General features: G+C 37.0%; 1 protein-coding gene across 1 annotated transcript in view; it reads left to right on the forward strand.

The window, feature by feature from the left end:
* The window catches only part of LOC104577811 (guanine nucleotide-binding protein G(q) subunit alpha), a 34,128-nt gene extending 10,527 nt beyond the window's left edge, over nucleotides 1–23,601 (forward strand). The window contains exons 2-5 of the mRNA XM_010225312.2: nucleotides 7,262–7,390; nucleotides 8,231–8,360; nucleotides 17,934–18,087; nucleotides 21,967–23,601. Of these exons, the coding sequence (XP_010223614.2) occupies nucleotides 7,262–7,390; nucleotides 8,231–8,360; nucleotides 17,934–18,087; nucleotides 21,967–22,157 (604 nt within the window). The 3' untranslated portion in view covers nucleotides 22,158–23,601. The remainder of the gene's footprint in view (nucleotides 1–7,261; nucleotides 7,391–8,230; nucleotides 8,361–17,933; nucleotides 18,088–21,966) is intronic.
* Nucleotides 23,602–24,085: the final 484 nt, after the last annotated feature.

A 24,085-nucleotide genomic window follows, 5' to 3' on the forward strand; every position in this document is an offset into this window, starting at 1 on the left:
CTACTTGCAACATAAATCTGATCTCAAAGCTGTTGAAGAGCTGTTCATTACATAAACCATGCAATTCATGGTTGGAGGGGGGTGCTCCTTTGAAGTGCTTGGCCTATGTTTGTTCATTTTAAAGTTCTTTTAAAAATTCATTCAAACTAATTTGAAATAATCTTTGATGGTCCTCCTTTATTAGGCAGTGTAACTCTGGGAAAATTAATTAAGGCTGAATGAGTTCTTTGAGTTGCAAGATTATGGTTAAAGGGGTTATATTTAACTTTCTGACAAGGGTTACTGGCTAAAACTATTCCAATTTGTTTCTTAAGGTTAGGAGTCCTGTCACTTCTTTGCCTGATTACTATATGAGAAAGACATGCGAGAAAATAGAGAGCTACTTAGTCTACTCCTATTACCCTGTTCTTTCTGCTTATTTTTAAATACAGACAAACAGTACCTTTGAAACACCATGTCTTGAAAGGATATCATTAGCACCTCATAGCTTCTTTGAAGTTTGGCTTCTGTTTTGGCCCTTGACATAGAGCATATATAATTCATTAAAAATAAATACTTCTTTCTCAGCACTGAATAGGAAACAAAAGGTTGTCTCTGCTGCATGTCTGTGTGCAGATTGTGTGTGCTACAATACAGTGGCAGCCTTCCCTGACATCAGGAGAGTGCTCCTGTCAGTAGCTCATTGCACACACATTACCTTGGCAATGAACCTTGTGCCAGTTGCTCTAGCAACCCTATTGAAAATTACTTCAGCAGCCATTCAGGTTCATTTTTACAAAACTAATTGCAGATATAATTAGATTTTTAAACTTGGTCTGTACTATAAATTTACTTGTACCTATGCATTTTTTAAGGAATTCTGTGCAATTTTCCCAGTTTTGTTCTTTTGTATAAAGCTTAGCTGAGTAAATACCATTTGCGCGAGAGGCTATAGCTACAATATGACTCATCAAAACAAGACATTTGCTAGGAGATGGTAAAAATAAATTCAGTGCCATGTAGTTCTGATCCAAATTGTTTGCACAGTGGCTGCTAACTGCAGAACTGACTTATCAGTAATAAGTAGTTTTCTGGGTTTGGACTTGTCCAAAAGTCATTTGCCAGGATAGTCTCAATATCCATATCATTGTTATGGTTTTCAATTTTGACATTAATAGGCAAAGAAGATACCTGTTTTTGACAATTGTTGGCAACACTTATTTTTTTCTGTGAAAGCTCAAGTATATGAAGTCTTCTGGTTTGTTTGCAAGAGTGCGTGGGTCTAGCAATTTCTAGTTTATACTGAAATGGCAGTTCTGTTAAAAAAGCTGATCACCAAATTTGTGCGTATATGTGTGGAAGAATTGTTTGAAAGCAGGAACTGAGAGGAAAACTAGGGCCTAACAGAAGTTATGGCATTACAGAAGCTTGCTTGGGGTGATACACAGTTGCCACTTCCAGGATGGTTGGTACGCACAGACTCAGCTCCTCCACAGTTCCCTAGGCAACGCAATCTGCCCTCCTCGCAGCTGCAAAGGGGAGTAACGGAGGATGGAGCGGAGTGAAGACACCGTGGCCAAACTCTGTTGCACTCCCTGTGCTGGGCTGCTGATAAGCCGCACAGTGGCTGTCTAATGGGAGATACACGATAACAAGTCCGGTGCTGAGCCAGCAAAGGTGGCAAATCACTCTTTTCTGATGAACTTTGCTCATTATAATGTGAAAACCACACCTCCCTCCCAAAAGTTACCCGCCTCCGAGGTATGACCACTCCTCACTGAGCATGCGCTCTAGATTTTCGATTGACTGTACCTTTAAATGAAAGCGAGAAACTTTTTCACCAATCAATAACAATATTAAGTATGACTCTAGTCACTCAAGCTCCACCTGAATGTAAAGAAAAGTATAAAAGGTGAACTAAGGATGAAAAGTCTGGGTGGAAGAAACCACCGTAACTCCTGGGTCAGTCGACAGGCTGAGCCCCCTTCCCTCCCCTCGCGCTGGGACGCTGCCTGAAGAGACTAAGAAGTGAGAGGGAAGAATCCATCATAAATTCTGGATCAGTTGATGCGCTGATCCCCCTTTCCTATCCTTGTGTCGGGACGCCGCCTGAGGAGACTCAAGACCGAGAGCCCTCTCCCATCTTCTGGGGTGAGTGATGATTGCACATTTGTCCATCAGGGCTAGCTAAAAACCCCACGCTCTAGTAGAGCATTTCCTGTACTGACATCTGAAACCTGCTTTGTAAATGTTGCATTTGAATAAATCATACTGTTTGTGAACTCGACTACTTGTTTGGGGGGAGGCGATCGGACCTACAGTTGACGGACTGTCCGTGAATCCGATACTGCCAGAGTCGAGCTTATAGGTGATCACACTATTTGAGAACTCGATTCGCTCCTAGGAAAGTGATCGGACCTACGGTCCACAGACTGTTTGTCAATCTGATACTGATTTGATATCTCCTTCCCCTCCCACCAGCACTACGGCTTTCAAACTGCAACATTTCACAGTATGCATGCATGTGGTGAAGCTCCTGCGGGCTTGCAATTTTGTTTGTTTTTGTTAGGCCTTTTTGCTAAAATATCCTGTGCATGCTTGTTACGTGCTTAAATTTTTTGTATGTACCTACTCTTTTGTATGTACCTTCATGCGCTGGGGCTGCTACCGCATCCTCTGCCAGCCACTGACGCCTCGACAGGTCTTACACAGCAGTTCTCACTACTCTCGCTCGCTCTCTCGATCTTGCACTCTTGCTTTTGTTCTCTCTCTTACTCATGTGCTCTCTTTCTCTCTCTCCTCCTGCTTGAGCAATCTTGTGCTCCCTCGTTCTCTCTTGTGCTCTCTCCCCTCTCTCTTGCTCTCCTCCCCCTCTTCCTCTGTCACTCTTTCGCTCTCCTCTCTCTCTCTTTCCAGCACTCACTCCTCTCTCTCTCATGCTCTCTTGTGCTCTTTTTCACCCCTTCTTGCTCTCATTCATGCTCTTGCTCTCTTGCTCTTGTTCTTTTCTCTCTCACTGTCTCTCGCTTTCTCTCCCTCTAGCTATCGTACTCTCTCTCATGCCCTCCCTCTTGCACACTCACTCTCTTCCCTGCTCCCTTGCACTCTCTCGCTCTCTTCTGCAATCTCTCATCTCCTGATCATATTTGTAGCTCTATGTTGCAGTCTCTCCAGTAGCTCCATGTTCATCTCATACTGGGGAGCTCAGCACGGGACACAGTACTCCATATGTGGCCTCACCAGCACTGAGTAGAGGGGGAGGATCAGCTCCCTCGACCTGCTGGCAACGCTCTTCCTAATGCACCCCAGGATTCCATTGGCCTTCTTGGCCACAAAGGCACAGTGCTGGCTCATGATTAACTTCTTGTCCACCAAGACACCCAGGTTATTCCTCCCTAGGTGCAGGACCCTGCACTTTCCTTTGTTGAACTCCTTGAGGGGATCCTCTCTGCCCAACTCTCCAGCCTTTCCAGGTCCCTCTGAATGATAGCAGCCCTCTGGTGTCTTAGCCAGTCCTCCTGGTTTTGTATCATCAACAAACTTGCTGAGGGTACACTCTGTCCCCTCATTGGGGTCATTTATGAATAAGTTGAACAGGATTGGACCCAATACTGACCCATGGGGGGTCAGCACGCAACAGTATCTCGTGCTTTTGTGCTCTTTCTCTCTCTCTGTCTCTAAAAAGAATTTGGCCCCATCCTCTTGACACCCTCCCTTCAGATATTTATACATGTTTATCTCTTGCTCACCAGCAGGGAAGCACCACGGCAGTTTGCACCCATGCTCCATTTCTCTATGAGGCAAATAAGCTGGCTTAATATGAACAAATTCAATAGTGTTTCTTCACTGGTCCAAATCACTTGGACAGGAATAGGTTTTGGAGCAATTGCATACACAAAAGTATCAGTCTGATATTCAGAAACATATTTACTAGATAATTTTAATAGTGTAATTGATAGAAGAATGTAAAGCTATATGTACTAATATGGTAACAGGAAGTGTGGCTGATCTTCATCAAAACCCTGAAAGTAATTGAACAGAAAATATGGTCATATGAAGAAAGTTAAAATAAATAAATCTCTATTCCTTTGCTTCAGAGGAAGACTGTACAAACTCCATTAAAACCTGAATTTCAGCATGAGTATTCTTCAACATAAACATTAAAAAAACTGTAACAACAAAGCAAAACTTATGGAGGAGAAAGCTCTTTTTTATTTTAAAATAATTTAATTGAATATTTGCCCCATGCTCAAGACATGAAAATAGAAGTAAAAGTAAGGTTGTGCAACAAAAACCTAAGTAGTCAATTTAAAAAATGAATGCAGTGATATGTATATATCTATTAAGTGTTAAGTTAGAAAGAAAGTGGCAGAGGCTAATGCCATTTTCCTAAAACAAAAATAAATTGCAGATGATGTGTTCTGTTTTTCACTTTGCAGGTACTGGTTATGACTTGTCAGTAACAAAGATTTTCAAAACAATTTTATGCATGCTCCCTTTAATATTTTTGACACTGCTTCGTTGATTCTGGTTTTGAATGCATAATTTAGGAGATTTCTTAGAAAGCCCTACATCCTTACATCTGTTAAGTGAAGACATCTAGGGAAAGAAATGAGACTATGTAAGGATGTGTAAAGGCTCTATTATGGGCTGTATAGACTCTTTAAGGTGCTAGTGGTGAAATGAGTAAGATGGTTTCTGTTTAGTGCAGACCTACCTGAGATTAAGGAAAAGGTATGTATTTTTGAAGAATAAATTAGTGCTGCTTGATCTTAACAGCATCAGTGATTTGTATTAGGACAGAAAAATCTTTATCTGCCCTGTAAACAGTAACCCAAATGAGATTTGACTGCTTAATGATGCCCTTTTAAGTTATTATCTTTCTAAAATCAGTCAGATATGCACTACTGTGCTTGTGGTTTAGAGGTACAATAACTGGGCTTGCACATTGGAGACTACAGCTGAAGCTTTCCAAAGGAACGCAGCAAGATGATGGTATGGATGAGCCACCTACAAATTTATTCTCTTGAAATGCTCCTGCTCTCCTGAGTACCACTGTAGTATGTAATGACCTACAATGCTTCTTTGCACTCTTTTTTTTTTCAAAACCCAAACCATTTTTTTTTGAGATGAGAGAGGAATAAAGAGGCCAATTGGTGTTTCAGGGTCTTTGTGCTTTTTGTGTTGTAGTGGTTATGGATTTTGTTAATTTGTTGATTCATTTTTTTCCCAACAAATTGATGATCAGCTTGTCCATTTGTGTAAAACATCTAAGGACAGATGAAATGCTATGATTCTCAAGGTCTTTTTCCTATTGACAGAAACTAGTTAGTGTTCTGAGAAAATATTTTCAGACTAGCTGCTTCTGAATATGATAATGTGTCTCAGATATATAGTTCAATGCATCTTTCTAAATATGTGCAGTTTTCTCACATTCAACATTTACTATCAGCTTAATCTTTCATGAATAAAATCATAGTGAGGAAAATTTGATACTATTTTTGGCTCCCTCCAAGATCTAACAAATTAATTCTTCTGTATTTTTGCCATAAAGTAGAACCGAAACCACTTTGTTTCTGCCATTGTTCATAAGTAACTTTATTTAATAACAAATTATTCAGAGCATCTAGAAGTAGTCTAATTATTCCTCGTTTGAGTTTATTTAAAATAGAGCACCTTGAATAAGAGCCATGAAGAAAAGAACGTGTTCAGAGCTTCGAATATGTAGTGGTTTGAAAAATTACAGAGTCCATTGCTACCTCTCTTGGAATGAATCAGGGCAGCCTTAGGATATTTTATCTTATCAATGGCTAACTTTGGCCAACTAGTCATTATTGTGCTTGGAAGTAGCCAAATGTACAAAAACTGAATTTTCTGCAGCAATCTTTCTCTCAGATATGTACCTTAGTGAGACATCAAACTGACTGGTGCACTAAATTCATGTAATGTGCAATTACTGGATCCAAACAGGCTATCACATGCTGCTATGTCACCCCTCTTTTTTAAAGCCTCTCTTCTATGAAATTTCATAGAATCATAGAATGCTTAAGGTTGGAAGGGACCTCTAGAGGTCATCTAGTCCAACCCCCTGCACACGCAGGGTCACCTAGAGAACGTGGCACAGGACTGCATCCAAGCGGGTTTGGAAGATCTCCAGAGAAGGAGACTCCACAACCTCTCTGGGCAGCCTGTTCCAGTGCTCCGTCACCCTCACTGTTAAGAAATTTTTCCTTAAGTTCCTGTGGAACTTTTGATGCTTCAGTTTCCGGCCGTTTCCTCTAGTTCTGTTGGTGGCCACCAGTGAAAAGAGGCCAGCCCCATCCTCCTCACTGCCTCCCTTGAGGTATTTGTATACACTGATTAGATCCCCTCTCAGCCTTCTCTTCTCCAGGCTGAATAGGCCCAGCTCCCTCAGCCTCTCATAGGGCAGATGCTCCAGGCCCCTGATCATCCTCGTAGCCCTGTGCTGGACTCTCTCATTAAAACCTCCATTATGCTGATGCTTTATGGTTGAAAACCACCATTAAGAAATAACAGGAGAGTTGTGTGTTATAGCTAACTAGCCCCTACAAGCAATTTTATTGTAGTTTCAGGTCATTTGCAAACTGATTGGGATGTATTTCATGTGCTGCAAGCATATTAACGTGATCAGAAGTTTCAGTCCAGATGCAGGAATTTCAGGTGCCAGAGATCCAACTAGATGATCATAATACTCCCTTATGATAACAAGATCTAGAGAGTTTTTTAATTTGTCAGTGGGTGTTTTTGCTTTGTTTTGAGTTGAGTTTTTTTTTGCCTTTTTTAATCTACAAAGAGTGCTATTTATCTTTCTACCATTTTGTAACTGATAATGATTTCTGCTAAATCTCTCAGTATTATGTGAGAGATATTTGTTTATCTAGTCATGTATCTGTACAGATATTGCAGAGTTAATATAAAGAAATGCATGTTACACACATTTTATCATATTATTTGTCTTTAAATTGCTGAAAAACCTGAATCTTTGGTGATTCCACATGTGAAAGCCAAGCTAATTTATATGAGAAATGGAATAATCATGCTACCCCTTTGTAGAATTTATTTGAAGCTATGAAAAAAATACAGGAAGGAAGGAAGGAGCACACCTTTATAATTCCTCCCCTCTTTTATGCCTGGTAGTGCTCTTTGTTCTGCTGCCCTTCCTATCACACCCCATTTCCTTTCCCAGAAACTCCCTGCTCTTTTCCTCAGTGGGATTATGTTGTCACTGTCTCGTATTCCTGTTGTTTCTCCCTGTCTACAGCTATCTTAATGACTTGGACCGCATCGCAGACCTGGCCTACCTGCCAACTCAGCAAGATGTGCTTAGAGTTCGAGTCCCAACAACAGGAATCATTGAATATCCATTCGACTTACAAAGCGTCATTTTCAGGTAGAAAAATATTTATGAAACTCATTTGCTTTGTTTCTTTTGTTTCTTTTTACATTAGTAATACCATGTATAGGGTATTGGTTAAAAGTACATAAATACAAATTATTCCATGTTTTTAAACTTAGAGTTAGTCATTTTATTATTGTGGTATTGTCCATGTATGATTAGCAACTGATTTTAAAGATGTCAAGAGGATAAGAGACAAATAAACTTGTCTTTTTCTAAAGGTATATTACTGATGGGAAAACTGGAATTCATTTTTCCATAAAATGTTTTTATGAAATTTGCATTATGAATAATAACCTGATGATAGTCATGTGTCCTCCTAATTCATGTAAAATATGAAATACGAAGGTACAACTATTGCACTTGATCTTTAGATAGAAATGATATTTTAAAAGTTTCACATCATTCCAACAAATACTTTTCCCCACAGCTCATTTTGAGTGCGAATATCATTGCTTTAAAAATAACTGTGCAATTACAACTGCAAGTTAGACACCCGAGTGTCTAGTTAAACTGAGATGCGTGATGAATTGGGAGTACATCCTACCAGCAAATACCTCCAACTTGATTCTGTGCACATGTTTTTTTCTGCTGAATATACAGGGCAGAACTTTGCAACATTCCAAAATCATGGTTAAGAATCATGAGAGTTTTTCAGAGAAATGTTGAGGGCTTTGAGATGCATAATAATTTAAATTCACAAAGCATATAATACTGAAAAAACAGACCTATTTTTTTTAAAAACACTAAATTCTTGAATTTGGTGATCCATATGTGGATGTCTGTTTATCTGTTAAGCTATTCATGGAGTTAATATAGATGTTAATATTCCAGAATGGTGGATGTAGGAGGCCAACGATCAGAAAGAAGAAAATGGATACATTGCTTTGAAAATGTCACATCTATCATGTTCCTAGTAGCCCTTAGTGAATATGATCAAGTGCTCGTGGAGTCAGACAATGAGGTAAGCAAATATCAGACTAAAATAGCCATTTTAAAGAAAAAAATAACTTCACTAAAATTCATTTTAAATTTAAAATGTTGCAAAGAATTGATTAAAATGTGAATTTTTAGAGAACTTCAGTAGAAGTTTGTGTTTTTTCATATAAATATTTGGGGATTCAACTTGTTGGTCCAGTAAAGCATATCGATAGAATGAATGCTCTATGCTAAACAGCAAAAGTCAAAGTTCCGCTAGCTCTGAAATGGATCCAGCCCGTCATGGAGCTAAGCACGAATCTGGGCAGGTTAATTCTGGCTTTCAGTAAGCTGTGTCCTGTGTGTCTAGATTTTGTTTGTTACCAAAACACTGAGTTAAGGCCTCTCCTTTTGAGGCCTGTACCTAGCAGTGTCCTCCAGGGGTCAGGGCTGGATGCAGTCTTGTTCAACTTAGTTTGCTGATGATACAAAAGTGGGAGGAGTAGCTGATGCCCCAGAGGGCTGTGCTGCCATCCAGAGGGACCTGGAAAGGCTGGAGAGTTGGGCAGAGATGAATCTCATGGAGTTCAACAAAGGTGAGTGCACGGTCCTGCACCTGGGGAGGAATAACCCTAGGCACCAGTATAGACTGAGGGCTGACCTTCTGGAGAGCAGCTCTGCAGAGAAAGACCTGGGTGTGCTGGTGTTAAAGCATGAGCCAGAGATGTGCCCTTCTGGACAAGAAGGCCAATGGTATCTTGGAGTGCATTAGGAAGAGTGTTGCCAGCAGGTCAAGGGAGGGGATCCTCCCCCTCTACTCAGGCCTGGTGAGGCCACATCTGAAGTACTGTGTCCAGTGCTGGGCTCCCCAGTACAAGAAGGAGATGGAACTACTGTAGAGAGTCTAGCATAGAGCTACAAAGATGATCGGGGGACTGGAGCATCTCTCATATGAGGAGAGACTGAGAGCTGGACCTATTCAGCCTGAAGAAGAGAAGGCTGAGGGGCATCTTATCAGTGTGTATACTTATCTGAAGGGAGAGTGTCAAGAATCATAGAATCATTATGGTTGGAAAAGACCTTCAAGATCACCGAGTCCAACTGTAAGTCCAACCCTTCAACACCATGCCTGCTAAACCCTGTCCCTTAGTGCCTGGAACACTGACAGGGACGGCGACTCCACCATTTCCTTGGGCAGCCTGTTCCAATGCTTGACTATTCTTTCCATGTAGAAATTACATAGCGGTTTTGCTGTTACCCCTCCTGACTTTACTGAGAATTGAAAACTCTGTCATTTCATGGTCACTATGCCCAAGATAGCCTCCAATGACCACATCTCCCACCAGTCCTCTCTGTTGGCAAAGAGCAGGTCCAGCTGGGCTCCTCCCCTGGTAGGCTCTCTTACCAGCTTACCATTGGACTCGATGATCTTGAAGGTCTTTTCCAACCATAATGATTCTTTTATTCTATGATTCTAAGAGGATGGGGTCAGACTTTTCAGTAGTAGCCAGCAATAGGTCAAGAGGCAACATCAACAAACTGAAGCAAAGGCAGTGCCTGAATTTGAGGAAAAGCTTCCTGACTCTGACAGAGCACTGGCATAGGTTGCCCATAGAGGTTGTGGAGTCTCCTTCTCCGGAGATCTTCCAAACCCGCCTGGACGTGATCATGCTGTAGGTGATCCTGCTTGTGCAGGGGATTTGGACTAGATGATCTCCAAAGGTCCCTTCCAACCTCAACCACTGTGTGATTCCCATCCTTGTATCACTAAGCATTCCAGTCCCAAAAAGCACAAGAGAATAATAGATTTTTATATTCCACATAAAGCAATTTTATCTTAATGGTGGTGTGGAGGAAGTATGGGAAGCTTTTAAATATGTTAGTTCTCACCTTAAATTTAGAAATTTGAAAAAATAGGATTTTTTCTTTCTCACCTCAGTCATGGGGGATTTTTTCACATACTCAAAAATTCAAATCACCTTTAAATTGTATTAAAATTCCAGTGCCAAACTGATAGTGTGTAAATGTCCTACTTTCTTATGGATAACATCATTATGATACTATGATAGAATCTAATCATCTGATCTGTTTGCTTCTCACTCACATTAAGAGATCTGACTCAACAACTTAGTGTTCTGCTGCTCACTTTGCATTGCTTTCATACTCTGATTAAGCAGTATGATTTTTGTAAGCTTGCCTACTTTCTTTTTCTTACTAGTCCACTGCATGATATTGCCTGAAGTCTTTTACCTTGTAGTATGATTTTACAAAGAAAGCTGCATTTTGTTAATGATCTGTCTGATTCCTTTTAGTTAAGGCATTGTTTCATTAATCTCATTTCATGTATGAACATATATTTGTAAGAATTATTATTTGCCATTCAGTGCATCCATTGTTATATGCATGACTCTGTATCATGTGAAAATGTTTCAGAGCTCTTAAGACTCTGGTTTGTGTAGTGCAAAGTGTAGTGCATTGTTGACTTTCTGCTGTAAATCTGTTTCTATCCTTGTTTTGCTTATTCAAGAGATATACATTTGGATTATAAATCAGATGGGGATACAGTGAGTTGAGGAATTTCACTAGGCTCTCGAGGACATTTACTAACTGAGTATGTGTGAGTTTGAGTTGGGCACTGTTTCTGACCTCATACACTTGGAGAAGTTAAAAGTTTTTAAAGTTTGGGAGAATATATTATAACTATTCTGTAAAGGGATGTTATGCATAGAGAATGAGGTGAGTGTTCAGACTGCCTGTCTTTCAGAACCCAGTGTAGAATGACGCTTAAATGATACATTCATCAAACTGCGCCCCAGTGACAAAAATCTGCAATTTAAAGAATTGGAGATTTCGAACCTGAAGAAATGCATGGCTGTCAAACTTTTACTATAACTCCTCTAACAAACTAATCAGAAAGGACATTCTCTCTCTCAACTATGTGTCTAGTTTGTACATAGCTAAACATGTGATTTGGTGCATAAATATGAGAAAAATTGCTAAGAATAATATATTAAAATATCTTTCAAGTAGAGATTTGAAATGCCTTTCTCTTCATAAATACGAATAAAAGGAGGGATGCTTTTGAATGTAAAGTATTGGTTTTGAGAAGCATTTGCATAAAAAAGAGCCAGAGCCTGTCCTCTATGTTAAAATGGGCGGTTCACAATAGAAGTGGGAGGTTGAATGAGTGTGGACCATTTGCAGAGGCTTCTAGAAGTGTTCTTGGTAAAGGTTACTGTTGGCAGTGACTGCTGGGGAGGAAGACTGCCTTTTTTTTTCCCAGTAACCAGTGTCAAAACTGACCAAAAATGGCCCTATTCAAAGATAATTTTATTTTAAAAGTTTTTAACCTGTTTTTTTTTTCCTCAGTAATATGTAGACATTTATGAAAAAGTCATTATTCCAGCATGCATGATATTTCATCAAAAATCAATTTAACATTTTTTTTTATTTTAAAAATACTTTGACAGCAATGTTTGCACCATATTTTTGGGCAGTATTTTTGTGATTTGATGGTTGTTGAAAAATATTGATTTCAATGGAATTTAGCTGCCATTTGATCTGTCTTTGTCTCTGATGGGTACATAAAATTGCAATAAATTTTCAAGTTAAATATTGTAACTTTTAATTGTTGAATAGATTAGAGTTCTTCTGCAAGGTACAAAATACAGTTCTTGGCTGCAGAGATATCTTTAGAGTTTTCTACCAGTGGTTCTTTTAATCAGGCTGGTCTGCAGAAAGATTCAAGATAAGTGAAGAGAATAAGGGAATCATTCCTGAGATCTGTACATAACTGAGTTATTCATTACAATATTTATACAACCATTTCAGTTCTCTCTCACGTGATACTGGATTTTTATTTATTTATTTATTTATTTATACATAGTGTAGATCTCTGCATTTACCTATCACTTTCCTGGTTTTGTCTTTTATTTCACAATTTAGCTTTACATCCAGCAGCCCTATTATATTTCTAGCCAGACTGTAGGATCTTTGTGCTGCTAGACAGTGCTGCTACTTAAGTAATTACTTGAAGCCTTATTTAGAGAATGGAGACATTCCTAATGAATGTAGACTTCCCAACACACACACACACACACATACACACACACAAAGTTTCAAATGCACAAACTTTTGTCAGGTTAAAATAATGCTGGGAATCCCTGTGATGCTAAACTTCTGAAATATTAGCCTCTACCCTGTGATCTTTGAGGGCTTTTCTCTGAAGCTCTGTTTTGTCAGTTCTTCCTCATCTGCAATTATCTCTGAATGCCACTCAGATGCACTCATCTGTTATCAGCACATAGATATATACATAGTGCCAGTTTGTTACTAAAAATATATATCTCTGTTTATCTCATTGAGTTATTTCTCGGCTTTTCAATGAAATTCTGTCCCTCAAAATGCTTGAAGTTATAGTTTTGTTACCAGAAACTATTTAGATTGCTAATAATTTATGATAAAAAATGACAACTGCATTTTTGGGTTTTATATGTTACTTACAGTATGCCCACTTGATGCTGACCTAGACAATCATAAAAGACATCTAGTTTCATGAAATGTTCCCCTACTGATTCTGTGCTCTTTCAGATTAATATTGTACTCAGTCTTTTCTCTTGAAGCACTGGGAATCCTCCTTTGTCCCTTCAGTGGATAGCAGTAGATAAAATTTTGAAATACTTCTTTTAGTCATTTTCAGGTATTTCTCAGGATTTGACTTATTAGAGGCAAATGACAATAAATTACACCAATTCTGTTATTTCTGTAATTGCAGAAGTAATACAAGAAGAATGCAAGAAGAGCAAGAAATAGCAGAGAGAATTTTAACATATGCATCCAAAATAGAAATCAGTCATCTTAACATGAGACTGAAAATACAGGATTAAAAAAAATACGTGGAAGCAAGTAAACTTTTTTCTTGTCTTTTAAAAAATGAGGCAGAGTAAGAGTTTGGATTTGGCTAAAGATGTGAGAAAACGGTTTGTTTGACTAATTATATTTGTGTTAATGTTTAACAGTCATATACAAACATATCAGCATGAAATATTTTATTAAATAAGAGATACATGGCAGAATGAAATTTTACTTTATTTGTGCTGATATGTTTCATAAAAACATGTTTCTAGTCGTAAAACTGGACAGTCATCATTTGTGATTAAGTAGAACCTTTTTTCTTAATGTTTGGTAAGACACTGAATAAGATTGTCCAAGATTATACAATCTGCTTATAGCTAACGACTCTCAGTTCATGCATGGAGTCTGCCCGCTGTATTTTGTTTTGTCCATGTTACATGATGGGGCATATGAATTGGAGTAGTGGCTGCATCAGGTTGCACAGAGCAGGATGGAAGAAGCCTGCATCTCCTAATATTTATCTTTGGAGCTTAAGTTGTATATTTATCAGCTACCCCAAATAAATTTACTGCACTTGCTCTTCATTATAAATATGCTTAATGGTTTAGTGAAAAGTTTAACAAAAAGAGTACTTAAACTAAAAAAATAAAATGGCAATATTTTCTTAGACAATCCATCACTTTATATTAGTATTTAAGCTATAACATTTCATCTCCATGCTTCTTTTGTTGTGCCTTTATTTCTGTTAAGCTTTCTGTCTCTCCTCTGTCAAATACAAACTACAAAAACCAGTTTTATTTCAGTATATGGGCCTTTGCATAGAAGCCAGAGGCTAATAGTCTTTCATAATGATACATTTTAATTTCAGGTTTTCAGTGGTGACTTTTGGGACAGTTTTTAAAAATTGCTGGGAATTTAATATGTATTTAACAAGCTCCTGTCTACCTTCTTCATAAGGACAAGAAAAGAGAAAAAGACAGTGAGATCTCCTTTAATTCAGGCAACTGATAAACATTTTGTTCACTTCCTGAGGGGCCAGTTTTGGAAAGACCCACCCACCTAAAGGTGAGGATTTCAAAAAAGGAATAGAAGATTTAGGTCCTATAGGGTTTATTATTGTTAAAACTACACGCCAAGATAAGATAAAAGTATGGTCAATATACAGAGAGCATTTGTCTTCTCTTTAAAGAATGAAAAATATGGTTCTACTGTGACATATCACTGCAATAACAGCCCAGTAATTTATGATACTGTCATATATACCTAGCACTTTTCTTTCAGAGAATTCCTGTGTACAATATGCAAACACAAAAACAAGCAAGGTCTATAGGAGGAGGCAATATCTTTTATTAGACCAGCTGATACAAGAAAACATGCAGTGTACTTTTTAAAATTAATATCTTTACAAGGCTTTGGAAGACACTCTTCTTAAATATACAAATAATACAAAATCTGCATTGAATCCTTGGAAGTGATTGAGCTGTCCTTTTGACATTCCTGCACTATCATCTTATTGCATACATCCCTCGAGAAGGCAGAGTTGTCTGCAGATGATTGCAATAGGTCCAGTATTCAGAGAGGATAACTGGTGATATATGAAGTCTTCCCTCTGTTGTAAGGACAGACAGCAGAATTGTGTGACCTTTTCCTTTAGAAGCATTAAGGAAATGCATTGGCCTCTCAGTTATGGATCTTAAGGAAAGTGACCTTTTTCTCAGCTGGTTTAGACAGCTTATCACCCTTCGCCAGACTCCTTCAAAAATGTTTCTCCAGCCTTCCTTATGTTTTAATCAGTACTGTTTCCTTTATTTTGCAGCCTAAGATGCTGTAGGCTGTCCTATAGTAATGTGCTCCCTGAGATAATCCCTATACTGAGATAGATACATTTCCTGAGAGCTATCCAGTTAATATGCAAGACTTTACTGTCTCACTTTCCAATAGCCTCTGCTGGTATCACTGTATAGAGATCCTCTGTACCTTAGGAAATAATTCTCTTTCAGAGGACTCTGGCAATGTACTATGCTTTTTTACCATTTCTTACAGCCCCCTGAGTTCCTGGTAATTTTGTTTAGGACTGGATAACTGAACACAAAGTTAGCTAGGACTATTGCCTACTGCCTCTTTAAAACTTATTCTCCCAGAATCAGGGGATGGATTCAGACTTAGCCTGACGCTTTCTGGAAATATAATTGACTGGGTGACTTGTGAAGGCAAGTGACTTCAGTATGAAATGAAGCTTATGACTAAACTAGAGAACACAATGAAGAGAAGGAAGTTGTGATAATCTGGTAGAATTTTATTGACCTCAATTACTGACATCCTGAACTATGTATTTTTCTAAAGCAACCGGCCTTTCTTTCAGCTCCATGAGGCTAAAAATATATTTAAATGATTTCCCAAGGCAATAATTATTTCCTATAATATAACATTATTTTTTAGAAGAACATCTTCTATATCACCTTCTTATGAGCAAGTCTTCTTTCTTGGGATCTCAGACTGGTCTTGACTTAACTGAACTCTCTTTGAAATCATGGAAACCTGCTTCATCTCTATCTGTTGAGTGGTCTCTTTGGTAGATATCCTATCCAGGAGAGGTTTAGAGCAGATGCCTGAAGTCAAGTCTGAAAGGCCTCTAGAAACATTTATAAATATGTAATAGGAAAAAAAGTAATTATGTGGTATAGAATGGAATTCATACTATATGGAATTCATAATTGATGTATAATGCAAGACATTCTTTTTACATTGAAGATGCATAGTATTTTGTTCTTTATTGTATATGTCTCCTGGGATTTTTATGATTTGCAGCAATTACAAAGGTTGATAAGATTGATTGAAGTTGATAAGATGCTAGAAATTGTTTTAAGCACAATATCAACATGGATTTAGTTTGCATGCCTTTTCATTCCAGACAGAAAATGAAAATACATTCCATGTCTAATAACTGTCTATGCAAAACCAAATTTCTGGAGCTTTTCTCACATAAGGGTCATAAATTTATCTAAAATTGTATATTTATTTTATTCATGCAATTCTGTGCTATGAATATGAAAGAAGTATCAGCATTATAGATGAAAATGTTGCAGCTCTCGAAGAGATTTTGCAGAAAGAAGTAATTTCTGGTTTTGTTTTCTGTGCACTTTTATTGAGAAGTTTTCAATAGCTCATAAATTTGCTATGAAAGAAGAGCATACTGCTAATCCACTGGTGATGCTCTTTCACTTTCTATGAATGTCAAGAATAGAAGGTACTGATTGTTAGTGAGTTCAGGTAGAGATTTAGAATTGGAACAGTGGCTTGTAAGTTTACATTGTCTTCCCTGTCTTTATTTATCAAGCTATCAAAGTGAGAATTATCACTATGTAGTTTCTATCACCTTGGCTATATAGCTTTTGTATAGGGTATTATATAGACAAGATGTCTATATAGAATGTTGAGAGGAAACATGATCTGATTATTCTTTAACAGTTAATCAAAGGACTTAGGTTTTATGCTCAGCTCTGCTGATATTTTGATTTTTCTATTTTCTGGATGAAATCTTTGCACCATTGAAATCAAAGTAAATCATAACAACTGATTGCAATAAAGCAAGGATTTTATTCCTTTGCCTTAGTTTCTCCATCCAGAAATTTGGCTAATTATTCTCAACCATCACTCCAGCAGGCTATAAAGTTTGATAAACTGCTTAAGATAGTGTGATGATACAAGATGGTTAAACTATCAACTTCTACAAAATTGAATTTTTAGGTTTCTTTTAGAGTTCCTAATCTCCATGCTTATGCAGGTCACTTTAAAATGCAAATTAATGCAAGTCAAGATAGCATTTACTGCAAAATTAACTGAGTTTTCTGACATACTGTTGCATGGCTTAGCAACATTAGAATCTGTGGGATTCTCCTCCTTACTGTTGTTCTCCGGAGCCCTGTTGGATAATCAAACTGCTGTTTTCAGAGGGCAGTTTGTAAAAAAATTTATAAGTAGTTATCAGGCCTGTCTTAGAGTTTTCCTAATAACGAAATAAGTAGACTGGTGCTGAACTCAATATGTTCTGACTATGTACTAATTGCATCATGTCAACCTAACAGTTCTTCAGAACTGCATCAAAGCACAATGTAAGTTTGCAGTGTCAGAAAGCCCTTACAAACATTCATATCTATTTCAGCTTTAACGCAAAGTACTTTTCAGGAGCAATTATTCAATTGAAGTAAAGACTAGTGCAACAGTATTAGAAACAAATTTACCATTTGTACTTTTTTTTTTTTTTTTTTTTTGTCATCAGCCTTTCATGTTGAGGAAATAGTCTCAGATTATCAATGGGTAAATGCCAAAACATCTGTAACTATTTTAAAGCTGATCTCTTTTCTGGTAAAGTTTGGGAAAGGCACATAAAACAAACAAGGTTCCCCTGCCTTGAACTGCATGCATTTCAATACCCACAGATTTGTTGGGTGGTCATAATTGTTGGATTTTACAACAGTACTTGTTATAGCTCTCATATTCATGACCTGTGTTTTAAAGAATACTTGAGTGGTTGAGCTTGCAAAAGGAAAACTGCCTACATATTTAATTAATTGCCTGCTTATGAATTGTAATTGAGTCAGTTAAACCTTATGCTTTCAGTAAGAAGGTTCAAAAGATGAAATGGTTATGTTTATCAAATAAATTGGAATTGTATGCATTGATTTAAAAATGTATTTAAAAAGTATTTTCATATATTTTTTCTAAATTTTACCACATAAATTTCTCTCATTTTTTATAATTCCAGAATCGAATGGAAGAAAGCAAAGCTCTCTTTAGGACAATTATCACATATCCATGGTTCCAGAATTCTTCAGTCATTCTGTTCTTAAATAAAAAAGATCTCTTAGAGGAGAAAATTATGTACTCCCATCTAGTTGATTATTTCCCAGAGTATGATGGTAAGTATATTGCCACCAGAGCTCATGCTCCATTTACACTGCTTTAATATCAAAATGTAATAGCCTTGTCCAAATGATAGACAGACAGATCCTTCAGTATATTTTGCTTAAAATAACAACAAAGTTTCACTTAGAGATTCTTAGGGCAAAGATTATCACCCATTTTTTGAATATTCATTGCAAATATGTGCTTAATACATCAAATGGTTAGTTTGTAGTTGAGTGGCTTGCCATCTTTTTTTAAATAAAATATATGAAAGGAAAAATAATCAAAAGTATAAATTTCTAATAATCCAAATTTTCAAAATGTGACTGAAATCTTGGGGGCTCTTTTAGATTGCTAGGATTTAATTTAGACTTTTATTAATTATGAGTGGGATGGCAATACCTCACATGTAAAGCTGTTGAACCTAGATAAATATTATCATACTAGCAATGGGCCACATTTTATCCTTGTTCATAAGTTGGACTTGATAAAAGTGATTAAAACCAGGGGTGAGATTTTGAACTGAAGTATAAAAGCTAAAAATAAATAAAATGCATTTCTCATTTTTACACATTGTCTTACATACTCTTTTTTTTTTGTGAAGTTTTGTTTTGTGGCTGGAAAGCTGAAGAGAAGTGTTATAAGTTCTCTGTGACACTCAGAGAAGCCAGTATCACTCCTCCCATGCTTTCATTGTACCATTTTTATTTTATATTTCCTTTAATTTTGTCACTTATGTGAAGTTTAATGTGCTTGTCTCAGAAAACGTTATGGGGATCACATAGCTCTTTCTAAGGAATCTATACTTTTAGAAAGTTCTCCTGAGGTGAAATGTTAAGTATTTTAAGGTAACTGAGTGAAGGCTTTGGTAACAGAGAAAGAAAAATCTTAAATTCAAATAATAAGAAGAATGAAGGACGAAATACCTCTAAATATGTCTGTTGTTGTTTATTTTTTTGAATCTTGTTTGTCCCACCAGGGGGTGAGCAGGAGATTGGAAAGCTGCAGAAAAGATCAAATCTCTTATCAAAAATGGAGAGTAATGATAGAAAAAGTTACAGCTTTTTTTTCCCATTCAAGAGGAAGTTATCTGTTCACAGTGAACAGCCCGCAGGATCAGACCATGCTTATTTATCCATCAGTGTGAGGTTAGTTTGACAGTGCTATACAGAAAACAGGATTTTACAAGCCCCTCTCTGTTATCATCAATCAAGTGGAGATACACCTGTGGGAATTGCTGGTCCACAAATAAAATGAAATAAAATAAAATAAAATAAAATAAAACAGAATTCAACCAGTGAGCTCAGAGAAACCCTCTTCCTCCTGTCCTTTGCCACTGGTTGGGGGAAAAAAGTGTTTGGACCAGTAGAGCAGTTGGAGTCAAGACCTGAAAGTCTTCAAGAGTCTTTGACTTCAATTCTGCCAATCTTGCTGGACTGAATGCAAGAGATGAGGCTACAGTTTGGTTGGCTTTCTTCAGATAGCAAGGTGGGCTTACACAGCTCATAGCTCACCTTTGTTACCATGCAGTCCCCTGTTCCAGTGCCCTGTTTGGGAGCCTGAGAGTTGGGCAGATTTGGGGAACTGATCAGAATTGGGCATTTTTCAGCTGTATTGCTTCTCTCTTTCCATTTCCTGTGTGGTAGCACAATGGAGAGAGTGGCATAGGGATGAGAATCACTAGCCATGGATGGCAAATTGGACAGATTAAACAAAGTGGCTCTGCTGCACAGCATGTCATAAAAGCTTGTCATAAAAAGCATGTCATAAAACCTGGAACTGGAATGAAGAACTGGGAGAGGGAGAGGGGCAAAGACAGAGTGGGACACACTTGGGAGGACAAGAAAAGTACCAGTGCACGGGAGCAGACTCCCCTCCTGAATCTCCAAAGAAAATGAATGCACTCACCAAACTAGTTTATCCAAGCCAAATTGTAGTACTTTTTGCATTGAACTTGACAGCATCATGTAGACAGACCCTTTGAAAACTGCTAAATAGGGATCAATGGACATCAAAGCTACTGGCTTGATGGCAGTTCTTTTCTAAGTCTCCATATTAGATGGTAATCACTTTGCATTATAAATCTAACATTGACTCTTTTTTTTAATTTTTTTTTCTTTTTAATGCCCGAGATGGCAAATTTTCCTTTAACCTCGATTTTACATGCTTCAAATCCAGTCAAACAAAAATTTAACTTACCTGATAATCAGCAGGGTTGTTATTAGGTAAGAAAATTTGGATACAAGCAGTGTTGCGGTACATTCTGAAAGAGAAAGCACTACCTAAGTGTAGGTTGTAAAATTGTTTAACAAAATTCTAGGAAGTTGATTAAAACAGTAAATGACTTATTTTGAAAAAATCATTAACAGTCTTTGAAAATCTTGACAGTCTCCTTTAGAACTATTGCAAATTTATTAAGAGTAGAAAAAATAGTAGTGAAATTTAATGTTTCTTCTGTTTCTACAGAATTTGTATGGCCAGGCCAAAGACTTGTGTTTAGGAGCTGTAAAAATTGTGAACAATAGTTAGGCAATAGTTAGTCAGAGAAATTATGATCTGTTTACATGCCTTTCTCTACATCTCAGCAAATGTGTAGTCTTCATATATATGCATTTGTATGTGCATATGTATAAGTATGTCTGTGTGTCTGTGTATATATACCACTATATTGCAGAATCATCTATCCCCTCCACAAGGATTTGCAACTGATGGATGCCAGAAAGCATGTGATTTCCCTTTTGTGCCTCCCATGCTACTTAATTTTTGCAGCCTTATCCAAAATAGGAATGTTAGCAATTGTATGTTTTAAGCATTAAAACATAAGTTTTATTATGCAATTATTGAAAGATAGGTGAGCACATGCTGACCTCCAAAGTAAATTTCATAACTACTAAAAGATAGAACTATGTAACAGCTGACCAGTGTTTTTTATATCGCTATGTAACAAGATCAGGATTAATGAGAAGACAGAGCAAGAGGAAGCACAGCAAAAAGTGACGTATGCATGTTGTGTAGAAATTTATGTTCCAGAACAGGGAGAGCCAAGGGGATAATGACCTATGAAAATTACACTGAATTAGTTGAATAGAATTGCAGCATAAGAAAATGACAGCTTGTGGCTAATGTTCCTGCTTCTGTGCTGCGCTTTTGGCTGTGAACATGAATGAATCCTTCCTCCTCTAGATCAGAAGTCATTATTTTGTCTGCTGTCTTGTGTAAAGCTGAACATGTGGTCTGGTAACATAGACTGCGTCCTTCTGAGAATTGCAGCCTTAATTTAGATCTAATAGAATCATTATCATATGTAATTTAGATAATAATGGATTTGTTTGTTAGAACATTAACTTTTTGCAATTGAATAGCTTTAACTAGAGTATGTGTATTTTATTATCACTAAAGTAAATGAAGTTCTATTGATGACAGTGTCAGACCAGTTTAGGTTGTACTTTATTATGCTACCTATTAAACTCATAAAATTAGTAAATGTTGTAGTGCTAAAATAATTTTCTTCAGGTGATGTAGACTGAAAAATGGCCAGTCCTCACAATTTAAAATATTTATTGGTATAAAGTAACTAACTGTTACTCATTTTGTGTGGTTATAGATCATCCATTTCATCTCTCCATTTTAAACATTATAAGGGATAATCAGCAGGAGTTGAATACCTCTGACATGGTCAAGTTCTGGAATTTCCTTCCATTTTTATTTTTAATAGTTACTACTGGGAAGAAAATAGCCAGTGAATGGTAGTATATACTATTAAAAAGTTCTTCCTTCTCTTATATGAGGATCATAGATTAAGTCTTTCTTTTGTTTTCTACTCCTAAATTTCCTGTTGAAGAAGCTCAAATATTGAATTGACTTAAAAAAAACTGACTCTCCTTCATTATCAGGACCACAACGGGATGCACAAGCAGCACGAGAGTTCATCTTGAAGATGTTCGTAGACCTGAATCCAGACAGTGACAAAATTATCTACTCCCACTTCACATGTGCTACAGACACAGAGAATATCCGTTTCGTCTTTGCTGCTGTCAAGGACACGATCCTACAGTTAAACCTGAAGGAGTACAACCTGGTCTAACTGTGCATAGGAAGCTCTCCAAGACCACCTTTGCGTGATTGAAGATATACAAGAGGGACTGTATTATCTGTGAAAACAATGTGCATAATACTAATTTATTGTTGGCCTGGACTCTGTGAATGTCCACAGAGTTTGTAGTTAATATTATGATTTTATTTAAACTATATGGAGGAAAACCAAAAGATGTTGAAGTACATTCACAGCACATTTTCTCATGTTTTAGGCAAAACCTTCTGACTCAATGTTTTAAATTCTCAGTTGTACACCCACGAAGGATCAAAGGATAGCAGTTTTTTGCTATTGCAACAAAATCAAGATGATTTCCTCTTTCCCTGACTCTCTCTCTCTCCCTCCTTTCCCTCCCCTCTTATCATTTTAAAGGTACAATGGCCTTTTTTTTCCCAATTGCATTCCTGGGTAAAATATTTTCTTTTGAGTGATTTGGTCAGGAAAATACTATCATCAGAATTGAAGACATCAGACATTCTAATTTTACAGTATGTACTTTCTCTAAAGGATCAAGAGTATTGATACTGTGATTTTTAAATTCTTGACATGAGTGTTTTCATTCTGTCTTCATATTGGGGACTAGAATAATTTGATCACAAAATAGAATTACGATTGTGTATGGATTTTATGTTTAAACATACTCTTGCAGCTCAGAAGGATGCGCAGAAGACAGTAATGAAATATTAAGACACAAAACTGGGATTTACATGGAACATGATAGAACATGATAGTCTTTAATTGCCACGTGCCATTTTTTTCTCTTTGCTTTTACTCATTAATGCCAAACAAAAATGTCCTAGACTACATCTTCCCCAGTGGCTACAGCCTGAAACAGTGTCTTTTTCAGTTGTGGGCTTTTTTTTCTTAAATTAAGGCTTTTTAAAAGTGTTTTTCTTTCCATGGTAGAAAAAATATTTTTATTGTATAAAACTAATGTTGCCAAATCTGCCTTTTTATAAAACTGATACTCTTGAAACAAAAGATAATGATTAAAATACCAAATTGATAGATTGGGAACTGACCTGATTAATTGTCAAATGATAAACAAAAATAGTTTCAGATCATATGTTCTCTTTTTTTAGAAAGTATTCCATTTTCTAATGCCCAAAAGAACAATGTGAATGAATATGCTACTAGGTGGACCATGCACATACATATGGTATACTAATTTAAAGGTAATTTAACTCTCGCCTTATGTCAGAGATGGCATGAGTTTACATAGAATGTTTTCTGTAATAATATCAAGGCACCTTTAGTTGTACAACATGAAATTATTGATGAGTGATCACATTCAGGAACCTTTGTTAACAGATTCTTGCTTTGCACAAAATAGCCTCTCTTGATGTTCTTTAGAAAGATTCATTAATGTAAATGAAATGGTGAGGGAAAAAAATTACTCCTGAAATTTAAATGTGCATTTTTTTAACAACAAAAATACAGGACACATTGATGAGCCTTTATTCTGCAGCTTAGATTGAAAGAAGTTATATTTTGACCAGATACGTGATTGCTAGCAAGGTACAGAGAACTTAAAGGTCGAACATGTAATTGGATTGATTATCTGCAATGCCAAGTAGCACTAGAGTGCACTTAACACAGAAATTGCTGCCTCATAGCAGCAGAGGGGAGGTGGAAAAAAGAATAGCTTATTAATAGAGTACCCACCCAACTCCAAAACAACAAGAACAAGAACAGTTGCTGTTTTTTCCTCCCTTATAAAATAACATGTAATTTAAAACTGGTTGTAGGTATAGTGCAATTATGAATGCTATAATCATTGTACATACATCTCTCTCTCTCTCTCTATATATATATATATATGGCAGCATCTATATTGGCTTTGTAATCATTATTTTTTGGCAAAATGAATGTGCTGTATTGATATGTATCTATAATTGTATTGTATGTCTTATAGCTAA

This window comes from Tinamus guttatus, unplaced genomic scaffold (genome assembly GCF_059628265.1).
Source record: "Tinamus guttatus ecotype Peru unplaced genomic scaffold, ASM5962826v1 Tinamus_guttatus_pri_ptg001266l, whole genome shotgun sequence".
NCBI lineage: Eukaryota > Metazoa > Chordata > Aves > Tinamiformes > Tinamidae > Tinamus > Tinamus guttatus.